The 13,111-nt window shown below is 31.1% G+C and overlaps 1 protein-coding gene across 9 annotated transcripts in view; it reads left to right on the top strand.

Moving 5' to 3' along the window:
* Positions 1-13,111, top strand: part of Stxbp5 (syntaxin binding protein 5) — a 155,304-nt gene that overhangs the window by 105,654 nt on the left and 36,539 nt on the right. For 3 of the 9 annotated variants that reach the window (XR_010041948.1, XM_063233028.1, XM_063233035.1), the window contains 4 exons: positions 896-1,047; positions 5,025-5,090; positions 9,661-9,720; positions 9,818-9,865. Coding sequence is in view for 8 of the 9 variants with exons in the window: in XM_063233028.1 (XP_063089098.1) it covers positions 896-1,047; positions 5,025-5,090; positions 9,661-9,720; positions 9,818-9,865 (326 nt within the window). In the remaining variant the exon portion in view is untranslated. The remainder of the gene's footprint in view (positions 1-895; positions 1,048-5,024; positions 5,091-9,660; positions 9,721-9,817; positions 9,866-13,111) is intronic. The other 6 variants (XM_063233034.1, XM_063233032.1, XM_063233033.1 and 3 more) reach the window with 4 other exon arrangements.

The following is a 13,111-nucleotide window of genomic DNA, read 5'->3' as shown; positions in this document are numbered from 1 at the left end:
TTGGGTTTGCTTTGATTTTTTAAAAAAACTTTTGAGAGGACATTTTGCTGTCATTCAGGCTGACCTTGAACTCACTGTGTAGCCCAGGTTAACCTCAAATTTGTGATGATCTACTGACTCAGCCTTCTAAGTACTGTCACTGCAGACCTTTGCCATCACACCTGACTAAATTCATATTTTATACTTTGACTGGAAGTCTACTTGTATGCCCATATATAACCTCCTGTGGGCAAGACAGCTGGACCCAAATTGAAGTTTTACTCTTTAGATACACACATACTTTCATTTTTTTTCAACAGTCATATACTCCTCAAGTCCTACAGTTCTTATCTGGTCTCTTTTAGTACTTATATACATGTAGCTTCTATGTACATAATAGCTTTCAACTTTTGCCTTAGGAGACCTTAAAAGAATAATGCTCCTTTATGCATAGCTGATTAACCTGTAGCTCCTGATATAAAATTTAAAAGATATTTTGAACACCCGAGAGAGTCTTCTAAGACTGTATGGTTTCTACTTTTATTCTTGACTGTAGGAATTTCCAAAACTTTCTTTAGTATATTATGCTCTGTTTTTCTATTAGAAAAAAAAAAAATGGTTTCCCTTGAAGGGTTCAAAATGCCCTCAAGATAGAAAAATAGATGTTATATTGCCTCGTATTGGAGACTTATATTTCTGATCATTTTAATTCCTGTGTGAATTTTTTTATAAATTGTATTAGTCATAAATAATTCCAAGAGAAGGTATATATAACCTGTATTTCCATGTCCATCTGTTATCTTTTGTTACAAAGGGGAAATTTTTGAAAGACCAATTGTGCTTCTTTATTCAACCTTATAGACATTGTATTTTCTTATAGTTATTTATTTATGCTACAATGTTTTGTCTTTTCCAGGGTGGTTTTTGGCAACTGTAATGGCATTGCCATGGTAGACTATTTCCAGAAAGCAGTGCTGCTTAACTTGGGCACCATTGAATTATATGGCTCTAATGACCCTTATCGAAGAGAACCCCGATCTCCTCGTAAATCTCGACAACCTTCTGGAGGTAAAAAGGAAAAAACTCCTTAGCTTTAAAATTTCTGTGAATGCTGACTTAATTCTTTTGTAGATATAAGTCTAATAGTAGAGAGTTTGTCTGGAATAGACAGTATATGTCACAGTCAAAAACAAGCAAAAGCATTAGCCTTATTTTTGTTTTGTATTGTTATTGAGTTTTCATTTTAATATACTAGGATTTTATAAATGTTGAGAAAGAGCCACAGTGTCAAACTTCTTTAGCTGCATTGTAATAGCAAGAATGTTTGCCTCCTTATTATAGAACAAAGGTTTAAGTTCAAAGGTTTTACCCTCTTTTATTGTTTGGTCTCTAATAAACCAGTAATTTATTATTCCAATTGTTTAATTCAAAGGAATCATTTGTATGCAGAAAAAAATGTGAATGCAGGGCCAAGGATGTCACTCAGAGGCACAGCCCAGCGTGAGGTTGCAAGTTGGAGTCCCAGCACCAAAAAAAAAAAAAAAAAAAAAAAAAGAATGCAAAAAGTGATTTAAATTCAATAAAAACTTAAGATTTTCAGTTTTAATCTGTGCAGGCCTGGTTTAATTTTGAATTCTCTGTATAGAACATTCTTTTATATTTTCTAGGTAATCAGTCCTAATTTTAAGTATTTGAACATTAATGCTTATAGAGCTCATGTGCATTTGGCTGTCTATTTAATACCTCTTGCACTTTTTACTTCATGACACACACACGTAAATAGCATTCAGTGCATGGGATGCAGGGTAGGTAGACTAATGAGACTGAGCAGACACTGGCCTGTGGACTTCAGTTTCCCAAGGGCCCACCCAGCTGGATCCGGACTTGGGAGGAGTTCTACATGGTGTGTGTCTGCCTCATTTGCAAGCCACGTAGTGCACACTGAAATACCCTTTGAGAAACTGTTTTATACTCGGTGAGTCAGCTCTTCTAGGTTGTGGCTCAGAAATAGAACTGCCTGGGGAGTTTTTCAGTTGCCCTCAGTGTTAGTTTTACTACCACCAGTAAAACTTCTATTACTAATTAGCGTTATTAGTCTTAGTAATATTAGTATTAGCTACTAATAACTCACTATGACTTGTAGTAGTAAACACTACTAATTTGTAGTAACATACATGTAGTAACATACAACATTTGAGAAAAGCCTAAAGACCCAAAACAAAAACTAAGCAATAGACTTTATCATCATTTGGCTTAATGGTTGAATTTTCCTTTTCGAAGGTTTTTGCATTTTGTTTGTGAGTCTGATCATTCTGTCATGTGTGTCTTCAGTAGAGATTACTGTTCCAACCATACCATTCTAGTTTTTTTCTCTTTATTTTCTGCCTTCCCTTTCCATTGCTTCACTGAGGTGTGCTGATTGTGACTTCTTGCATGTGCGGCTTTCCTAGCTTATATTCTGAGTCTGTGAAAAAACTTCGTTCTTCTTTTTTAAGTAAGTCATTTATGTCTTGGTGTATTTGTTTTTTGTCTGTAAGATCATTGTTTATCTTTGCTTCTCATTGTTTATCTTCATTTCATTTATTTTTAAAAGCTCTCTGGAAATAATTATTTCCTAAAGTTTTTATCACTGTATTTTTTTATTAGTTTAAAGATAAAAATATAAAAACAGGCTTCCAAAACAGACTAATAGGAGAGTAACTATAATTAATACAATGCATATTGTTATTCTCATAGTGAATCGGACTACAAGACACGGGCATGACATTTTGCACAAACTATAAATTAACAAACGACTCAGTGCTTCAGCTCCTCTGTAAAATGAGGGTAATATGTTTTGTGTTTGCTGTTAATGAGTATTAAATAAATTAAGAATTTACAAAAGAATCTGGCACCTAATAAGCATTCAGTATATGTTGGATGTAACCAGCTGCCTAGTAGAGTTAGGTTATATTAGAACAAAGCCTGGATAACTACACTGCAAGGGATATTTGTTGGAAAGATTCTGGCAGTAACAGTGGATTATGGTATATGCTGTGAAAGTATTTTACATACAGTCCTTCATTCAACAAATGTTTATTGAGCACCCCCTATGTGGGATGTGTTATAAGAAATAAAACAAAATACAAAACCTTCAGAACTCACATCCTATTGGGAAACAGGCAACTAAAATGATGAGTTTATAGTAAGTTATACAATAGTGCCAGGGGAAAATAATTAAAGGCAGGGAGATTTGAAATGCCATTGATGGGAATGTTAGAGTATTCAGGTGATGTTAGAGTAAAGATTTAAAGGAAGTAAGAGAGCTTTTACCTGTGAGGACATCTGAAGAAAGCAAAAGAAACAGAAAACATACGAAGCACAAGTTACTTTGAAGTAGTGTATCTGCTGAATTCAGAGAACAATGACGATATAGTGTGGCTAGAATAGAGAGAACAGAAATGGAGGAAAGCAGAAATGGAGGAGGAAAGGAAATAAAATTATTAGAGAACAGAAGATATCATATTCCACGGGGTTATTCTTATGAACCTACCATGTAGGATTGAACTTTGATTCTTAGGTTGAATGAGACAAGATAGTGAAGGGGTTTTAACTTACTTAATGCTTATTATAATAATACATTTCATATTTAAATCAATCTACATTCTTTAACTCAACTTCCCAAATGTTTTGTTTAGGCTATTTTAAGAATAATTATGTAATTATATGGTACATTTTTTTGTTTTATAGTGTTTATAGTACATTTATTATATTGATGACAAAAATTCTCAAGGGTTAAAATTTCAAAGTATTTAGTATTGAGTGCTTGGAACATTGTAATACTAGAGTATATTATTATCACTAGTTAGAAACCTGCAACCTTAGCATTCTATCAAGAAAGAATTCATTTATGTAAAAAAATTTGATCAAAGACTAAATCATCATAATGCTATAGAAACTAGGGCTTTTAAAAAACTTTTATTGTATTTTGAAGTACATAATGATTTACATTTATTGCAGGGAATTGGTACATGTACAAAATGCAATGCTTTGCATTTTAATTTTTTTTCTATTCAGAACCATTAATTTGGTGAAGATTTAGAAAAACTACTTAATCTCATTCAAGAACTTTCTAGAAATAAAAACAAATAATATGTAGTTAAAACTAGAAACTAACACTTTTTATAAATTTAATTTAGTACTTGGTGTTCTCTGGAAATGTTGCCATAAAAGTTTTCATAGTGACATTAAAAATTGGGATATCATGTCTTTAATCAAAGTATGGAGTGAGCAGGTACTGACCATCCAAACAAGTGCTTCAGACACCTGACTTCTGAGGCTTAGACATGCAACCCCTTGTTTGCTTTAAATAATTTGCAAGGAATTTGTTCATTTCAATTAACAAACAAATGAATATTTGTACTTTTTTTTACCAGAACTTTTAGTTCTTGTCCATAAAATACCTTCTATGATTTTTGCTAAGAATTTAGGCCATGCTATAAAATTGATCAGCTTTACGTATGTAATTCATATATATATGTGAAAAGAAAATATTTTGTCTTTTACAACTATGATGCTACATAGTTAGAGATGAGTAATGCGGAATATTTTAAACATTGCAAAATTAGAGATACAAGTACATTCTTATTTATCATTCAGAAATATTTAAGGAAAATGTTTGAAGTTTGAGTTGAAGGTACTTATTATACAAAAGCTACAAAACCTATTCTCCCTTGAGAAATTGAAAAATGTCATATACTTCACATTTCTGACTTTTAATAAAAAGTCCTGCATTATGTCTAATGTCTTTAAAAAGAAATCATCTCACTTGGAAATTCTGTTTCTAACCTGTCCTTATTTATTTAACTGATGACTGGCATACTGATATATTTTAATACTACAATGTTCCTATCTCATACCTAATGAGCATAGTATCAATTTCAATTTCAGTAGTTTATTAATCTGCTGGCTTCTTTTAAATGGACAGTAATGAAACATAAAAAAAGAAAGTAATATGTAGTTTTGTAAATTCGTGGTATGACTTGTTTATTATTTTTGTTTTTTAGCAGGTCTATGTGATATTAGTGAAGGGAGTGTAGTCCCAGAGGATCGCTGCAAATCTCCAACTTCTGGTAATTATTTTTTAATTCATTACTAATTATGAGCTTATATAAATGATGACAGTATATCAGTTTTTTAACAGGTAAATAAATTGAAATATACCAACAAAGAAGTGCTGTCCTCATAACTGTATTCTTTGCATTCTGATTAAGTGAAAAGAAATGAAGATTATGCTAGATAAAAATATAAGAACATATCTTTTTATCTGATCAGAGTCGTGTGTTTACTTTGTAATATGTGCTTTTTTAGAGAAAATATGTTTTACTTCTTAACTAGATCAAATATTTTAGCTGCATATCATAGTCTTTTTTTTTTTTTTCCCTTCTAACCACTCCTGGCATTATCTAGTAGAATAGAGTAGAATCAAAGAAACGTTGATGTTATAATCTATTTTTTTGTAGTCACTGGACAATAAAATGTTATGAGAGATTGTTTTCCCTTCTGGCAGTGGTTAGAACCCAGGGCCTGTGGCATATTGGGCAAGCACTCTACCACTGAGTTGTATTCCCAACTCTACTTATTAATATTATAAAAGATTTTTTGTACTTATAATCTAGTAATAGCTATAGACAATTAGAATAAATACAGACTAAAGTTTTGCTTTTAATGTTTTGTTGATACCTTTGTTGCTTTACTAAGCAGTTCTTATGTACATGAGCCTATATGTGACATACATATTAATATTACAGAGAAAAATATGTTGACCAATTCTTTTAGAACCTTAATGTTAAAAAGATTTTAAATTCATTTTCTTTAGTGGACTGAAGGTTTGCTAATTATTTAATAAAATTAATTTTATAGTTGTAACTACTGTATTTCTTGTTGTTTGGAGTGAGCAGGTACTGAATTATTCTTGGACTCTGCCCTGATGGGTTGGGATTATAAGCATGCAAGACTATGCCCAGCAAATTGTTTTGGTTAAGACATTTTCATCAGCTTTCTACTAGAAAAATTATTCTTAATATAAGTAAGAGTTTTTAAATAGGTTTTTACCCTTCCATAGCTAGTTTTTCTCTACTGGAAATAATCACAGGAGTGGGAAATACTGTGAAGGGTATTTTACTTTGCATCCTCAGGTTTCAGTTTACCATTTTATTAGATCTCATACTATAAAAGCTTTTACTACTATAAAAGTAGTATTTTCTTTTTATAGTTCCATTTACCAATATAACACAAACTGATCATTTCTTTTTTAAAAGTTAGAATTATGTTTTCTTATTCTTTAGACTTCACATGTAAACTTACTCACTAAATGAATAAAACAAATAAATACATAGGAGTCATATCAGACCCCTAGTAGTAAGTCTTTGGTAGAATAAAGTTTGATTAAACGATATGAAATGAGTAGTTGTTTTCTATCTTTTAGGACTAGGATTATTTCTAAGTTTGGAAATAATATCTTTTCATTATTAATTGGCTTCCTCCAAATACTTGCAGTACAGTTCGGATCTCACCTCCGAGAGCCCACCTGAATGCAGTTGTTAGTATGTTAAGAATAAAAGTCAAACTGGATACGTGGCCTTCAAGATTGTTTTAATAAGATTCAGCCCAAATAAATGCTCTTTTTTATCCCACATTAAACTTTCAGAAAGTAGGTACAGTTAGCAATTCACAATAACTAAATAAGAGATAATTACAGACTTCCAAAAGGTGAGTACATCTAGCAATTTAGGCTGACAAAAGAAATGGGAACTATAAATAAATATACAAGGATATTTAAATGCAGGCATATAAATACCAAAGTACATGTAGGTAAAAATTCTTCAAATTCACCCCTCTTCAAACCAGAAGAACTCAAATGTGGGTCAACATTTTTCTTTTTTTTTTGTCTTTTTCCTTTTTATCGGTACCGGGGATCGAACTCATGATTGCCTGCTTGCAAGGCAGGCGCTGAGCTAAATCCCCATCCCCCTGGTTCAACATTTTAAAATATACTTTGCTTTTGGTCATGTGAAAAGACTGAGGTATGATTTTAACCTGTAGAAATTCATATGACACTGTTGTATTGTTTGTATCTCAGTGGGTTTGACGTGCAAAGTAAAAGTTGTGATCTCAAAATAATCATTGAAAATTATGACATGTATGACACATGTGAATGCAAATTCCTCTAATCTGAGATGATTAGAACAGAATAGATCAGATGATTTTAAGATTAATTAAAAGATTAAGCATAATAAAGGGATCATGTTATTAAAAACTTGAAAATTAGTAATTAAGTTACTAGCTTCAAATATTTTCCAGAAATGGATTAAATAGCTAAGTGATACATTATACATTTTAAAATCAGTATAGTTGGTATTTATGAGGAAGGTAGAAATGCAGAAAAGTGAGTTGGAAGTCAAAATCATTCCATCATAAACACTAAGAGGAGGACCAAAGTAGTCATATGCTTTTTGTTCAGATTAGTGTGCCTAGTGAAAATTCATAAAAGAGATAAATATTTTGAAAGTTTTAAAATTCCATAATTAAGATTTGTAATTTCGAGTTTAGCTAATCAGTATCAAAGATGGCTTCAAAAAACAAGAGAAAATATGAGTAATAAATATAGTTTTTCTTATCCTTTTTTTTTTTTTTTTTTGTCTTTTTCCTTTTTATCGGTACTGGGGATCAAACTCACGACTGCCTGCTTGCAAGGGAGGCGCTTATGCCACTGAGCTAAATCCCCAGCTCCTTATCCATTTTTTAATGTCAGTGGTGTCTATGAAAAAGAAATTAATTCTACCCAGCAAACTTATACATCATGAACAAATGAAGTAGTGGTCTCTGGTCTTTATTTTAAAGAACTCAGATTGTTTCATTGAGTACATTAATAATGATGGAAAAGTTTTTGAAAAAATATATGATGTTAAAATGATAAAAAAAAATTGGTTATTTTCAATTGTAAGGCTACAATACTGTGATGTAAATAGTGCCTTGGCAATTTGTTGTGTATCCTAGTAAAAGCAATAACTATAGATATCACTTGTATTTATTTAATTATAGTGATTTGGTAAATTTTTTCAAGTAGAATATACTAAAAATCATTCTGGAAGCTTTTTATAAGCTCTTGTTACAGAAGTTGTGACAATCAGTAGTAAACATTTTTAGTTAACAGTAAAGTAAATGTGTTTGTTTTATTTACAGCTTATATTACCTGTTATTATTTCAAAAACATCATTTTTATGTTATCATATAGGTTATCTTGCTAATATTAATGGAGATATATCACAACTAGTGTTAATACCTCTTTGTACATTTGTATATATGTCTGGTATCAGATGACAGTGACATCTTAAAATAAATGCAGCATACCATGACAATTATATTCTTTAAGTTTGAATTATATATAAATGTTACACAACATTTACAAAATTATATGTAAATATCAAACAACTGTACATTTTTCTGTTTCTGAAAATGTTATTGAGCTCAACATATTACTTATTTGAATTTTCTTTTCTTTTTTTTTTTTTTGGCACTGTGTGACTGAGCTGTCACTAACCCTATTTATCTTTAAGACAGAATCTCACCAAATTGCACAGTTTGAGCTTGATTTTGTACTCTTCCTGAATTATTCTTGAACTCTGCCCTGATGGGTTGGGATTATAAGCATGCAAGACTATGCCCAGCAAATGTTATTTTTTGATAAGGGATATATGAGGATTTGTTAATACTAGTTGGCCAAAATAGCATATTTTTAAGAGTACAATCTTTAAAAATCACTATAAAAGTAATTAGGCCAGGCATGATGGCACAAGCCTTCTCTGTATTGAGAGGCTGAGGCAGGAGGATTGCTGTAAGTTCAAGACCAGCCTCCACTATTTAGTGAGACCCTGCCTCAAAAAAATTTAGAAAAAAATTTGCTTTTGCCAGTGTTGGTAGATTTTACTTGGTCAGAGAATATCAAGAATACTGTGATCAAAGTAAGAAAGTGGGATATTTGAGTGAAGGGATGCATGGGTGTCAAGTTTTGATTTTTAATTAGGATTCATAATTTCACTAGGATTGTTTTTAAGTACACCAAGGAAAACTTTTGATCATACTCCATTCTTTCAACCAGTATTTACCATAGACACCTACCTAAAAGCTATTCCACTGATAATACACAAAACTTAATCAGGTTTTGGCCCTATTTTGTAGTTGTTCAATTCCATAGAAGTCATATGTGTGTAAATTTAAAATATAAGATATTAAAGATATCTTTAAAATGTAAGATATTAACATGAGAAGTACATAAATATAGTGTTATGGGAATTAAATGGAGGGCAAGTGATTTGAAGCTGGGGAGATTATGAAAAATGAATAAATGATACATGTCTTTAAAGTGTTATTTTTAATATATTCTGTAGCTTTTACATGAAGATGTTTACCAAGTTAGAGTTAAGACTTATTTATATTAAAGTCTATCATGAAAGATACTTCACTACTGGATTAGTGTGCTATAATGTTACCAAAATTGGTATTAGCCATATTAGTATCCTCCCCATGTGATCAGCAGCATGGGAACTTGCCTTAGAGGTTACCAAAGTTTTCATTTGTACTTTTTGTGTACATGTCTGTGACTGACTTGTGTCTGTTCCTTTCATTGTCTTCATTGTGTAGGTTCTTCATCTCCACACAATTCAGATGATGAACAAAAAATGAATAATTTTATAGAAAAGGGTATAGTATCTTAATTTTAAAGTATTTTCTTTATGTTGAATTAATTTGCTTTATTTTGCATAGATTTTGACATTTTATATCAAAATATTATTTTCAGTGAAGACCAAAGGCAGAAAGTTTTCCAAGATGGTAGCCAGTGATATAGGTAGGAAATAGAAATTTCTATTTTGATTCTAATCCTTGCTATATGCAATGCTAACCGAACACCAGAAAATGATCCAAAGCATTGCATTTTGTATGTATTAATTTTTTATTCTTTTGCTAAACAATGATCTCTTGGGCTATGTCTTTTCTAAACTTACTGGGATAATAATTACTTAAAATCATTTAAATTGGGTTTACAGTTCTTTCTCTGACATTCTTTGCAGTACGAATTCTTCTGTTAATTTTAATATTTGCTTTATTTTAAAATAAAGCAGGGTTCAATTTATATTACACATAGCTAAATTTTATGTTTATCAAGCTTTAAAATAATTTCTTCTTTATATTTTACTTTTATGGTATTTTTGTCAGTACTCAATTTCTCTAGGGAAATGGTTTTCTAAAAATTGACTTTTTATCTGTAATCATACCACTTTTGAGTTAAGTGAGAATTTTCTAACTTCCCCCCACACCACAGATAAAAATATGTTACTCCTTCTAAGTGTTCTTGTGGTTGTGGGTATTCTTTAAAGTACATTACTTTGTCCAAGGTTCTTAAAGTTTAAAAATAAGAGAAAAAATGTGCAGTCAAACCATAGAAGCATAAATTAGGCATAAATTAGATTTTCTTTTTTCTTTTCTCTTTTTTATCACAAAATAATGTTCTCCAAAGTCTTTTTAAAGGCTCAAAAAACACTACTATTAAAAAGCATAAATTTGATTTTTTTAATTTAGGTCATTTTTAAACAGTTATTACATCTATTTCCCTCAGTACCTTTGCTACATATTCCTTAAATTTAACTAAATTAAAAGAATTTGTTGGGCAGCTGGAATAGCTTCACTCTTTTTCTATTGATAAAGTTCAAGATATGGTTAAATTTTCAAAACTGCTTCGTAGTAACATCTGTGTTACCTGTCTGTTGTAAATTGAACCCTGTTTAGTCACATTCATGGTGGCTGTTAGCCCCTCTGGTTATTTTTAAAATAAGGTGGTTTATTCTTGGGCAAAGGGCTTTTTATTTAAATAGAATCAATTACTTCTGTATATTTATGTGGGATTTTTTTAGTGAATCTGTTGGTAATAGTTAAATCACTTTGTGTGTAGAACTGTGACATAATACTTCTAAAACCCTTTGTTACAGTGTATTCAATTTTAAGAGAACATTAGAGAATTTTTTGTTGTCATATAATATAAAAAATTAGAAAAGACCTTTCTTACATACATTTTACCAGATAATTGTTAGAATTTAATTACCTAGAAATTTTAGAGTTAATTTTACCTAAAAGAGTCTTTGGTACATAATGAAATTTGTTAAATTAATTTCTCTTATTGTTTTTTAATCCCAAGGTCATATTTTCTGTATTAAATGTATCAAAGAGCTTCCTATTTTTTTGTGTCTTAAGTAGAATATATAACTTGAAATGCTTGAGCTTGACTTTGTCGGGGCTGAGAACATTATTGGAAGGGCAGTTCTTTGATATCATTCTTGATTTCTGTATTATTGGGTGCCAGTTTCTGTAGTTATTTTTCTGGAAACATGTTAAATTTAATTTTCAAAATTATGTTACTCCACAGTTATAGATATTTTTAACCTTCCAGAACATTTGTATTTCCTCAGTTTTATACATAATTTTCTTTTCAGTTGAAATTCTTTAGTGTGTTTTTTAACCCAAAGATTTGCTTATTTTAAATATGGAAAAGCTAATATCTCAATTTTTTTTTTAACAAGTGGAGATTGCCCATTTTTAGACTGTTAAATTTTTTTGGCTAAATTTAAGACATTTTTATTTGTCTCTCTAAAATAGTGATTACTATAATAAGAGTTAGCATAAAATACATTACTGAAAAGCATATAATGTCAAGGAGACATTGTAAGGAAATTCCTAGATCTTCGGAGGACCTCTGTTGTAGGATAGTGTTTTCTGTGTGATGCTGGCGAAAGTACTCCTGTGGGAACCCTTCAGCACTCTGAACTCTTGTGTTCCCTGTCATACAATCTCATATTTGTTGAAAAGTATGCAGCACGTTCAGAAATTATCACCTCTCTTTGTCTTGATCTACTAACACAGTTTTTTGTTAGGTAGTTAGGCAGTGACTTCATAAAGGAATACATAAGGATTAGGGGAGCTCCACAGCTGGCTTGGTGAAAGAGCTACATTGTATGGATGGCAGACTGAAGGTCTTTATCCCTGAATTTCACTTGTTCTTTGTGAATGTTGCTTATAGTGGTGCAAAATGCCATTCATACTTTTTTTTTTTTTTTTGTCTTTTTTTTGAGACAGGGTCTCGGTATGCAGTTCAGGCTGGCCTTGAGCTCACTTTGTAGCCCAGGCTGGTCTAGAACTCACAACCATCCTCCCACCTCAGCCTCCTGAGTGCTGGGATTACAGGCGTGAGCCACCACGCCCAGCCATTCATACTTTATTTGGGGCAGAAGACTGATTTTTGTCATCAAAGTGCATAAATGTGGGTCTTTCAAGCCCACATTTATTCTTTATAATAATTCTATTGATGAATTATTCTAATTTTTTGTTATATTAAACAATGAGTACTTAACAGGAAAAATCACAAAAATAAAGTATATTTTTAATGTTTATTGAATATTTATAAACAAGCATTAAAATTTTCAATGTCAGCCATTTTTTGGTGTACAAAGTTTATAAAAAAGAGCATCATAAATTTGTATATGAGTTACAATGAAAATACCAATGGCGCTTTAAAAAAAAGTAACCTTTACTTCAATTGTCACACCTAAGGAGTCTGTACATATGACAACGGCATGTTCCATATACATGTATCACTGACAGCACATGTGTTTTGTTTTCCTAGTGTTTTTGTAGACCATACTTGACATCTCAGTGATCTTGCTGTTTTATCAGGAGGTTCTTACTGTATTATACACTGTGTATATTACAACATAACATATGAATAGAATAAAATATTAAATTCTTAATATGTATTGTACTTTTAGAATAAAAATCAACATTTTCAAATTAACTGTTTACTTTCTTATGAAATCTAAAAGACAACAGCCAAAATAGAAATCTTTGTAAATCATAATGTAAACACAAACAAAAATCTGCCATCGAAATAAGCTGTTTCAACTGTCACACCTGAGGCAGTCTTCACATGTGACGACTGCATGTTCCATTCACAAATATCGCTTACACTGATAACATGTATATTTTGTTTTCCTGCACTTTCTTGTAGGGCACAGTTGACATCTTTTTGGTTGTCCTGTTGTCATAG

Source organism: Cavia porcellus, unplaced genomic scaffold (genome assembly GCF_034190915.1).
Source record: "Cavia porcellus strain 051 isolate PalLab524CR breed Dunkin Hartley unplaced genomic scaffold, mCavPor4.1 scaffold_22, whole genome shotgun sequence".
In the NCBI taxonomy this organism is placed as follows: domain Eukaryota; kingdom Metazoa; phylum Chordata; class Mammalia; order Rodentia; family Caviidae; genus Cavia; species Cavia porcellus.
Note: the sequence above shows the minus strand (reverse complement) of the source record. Positions and strands in the feature narration are given on the sequence as shown.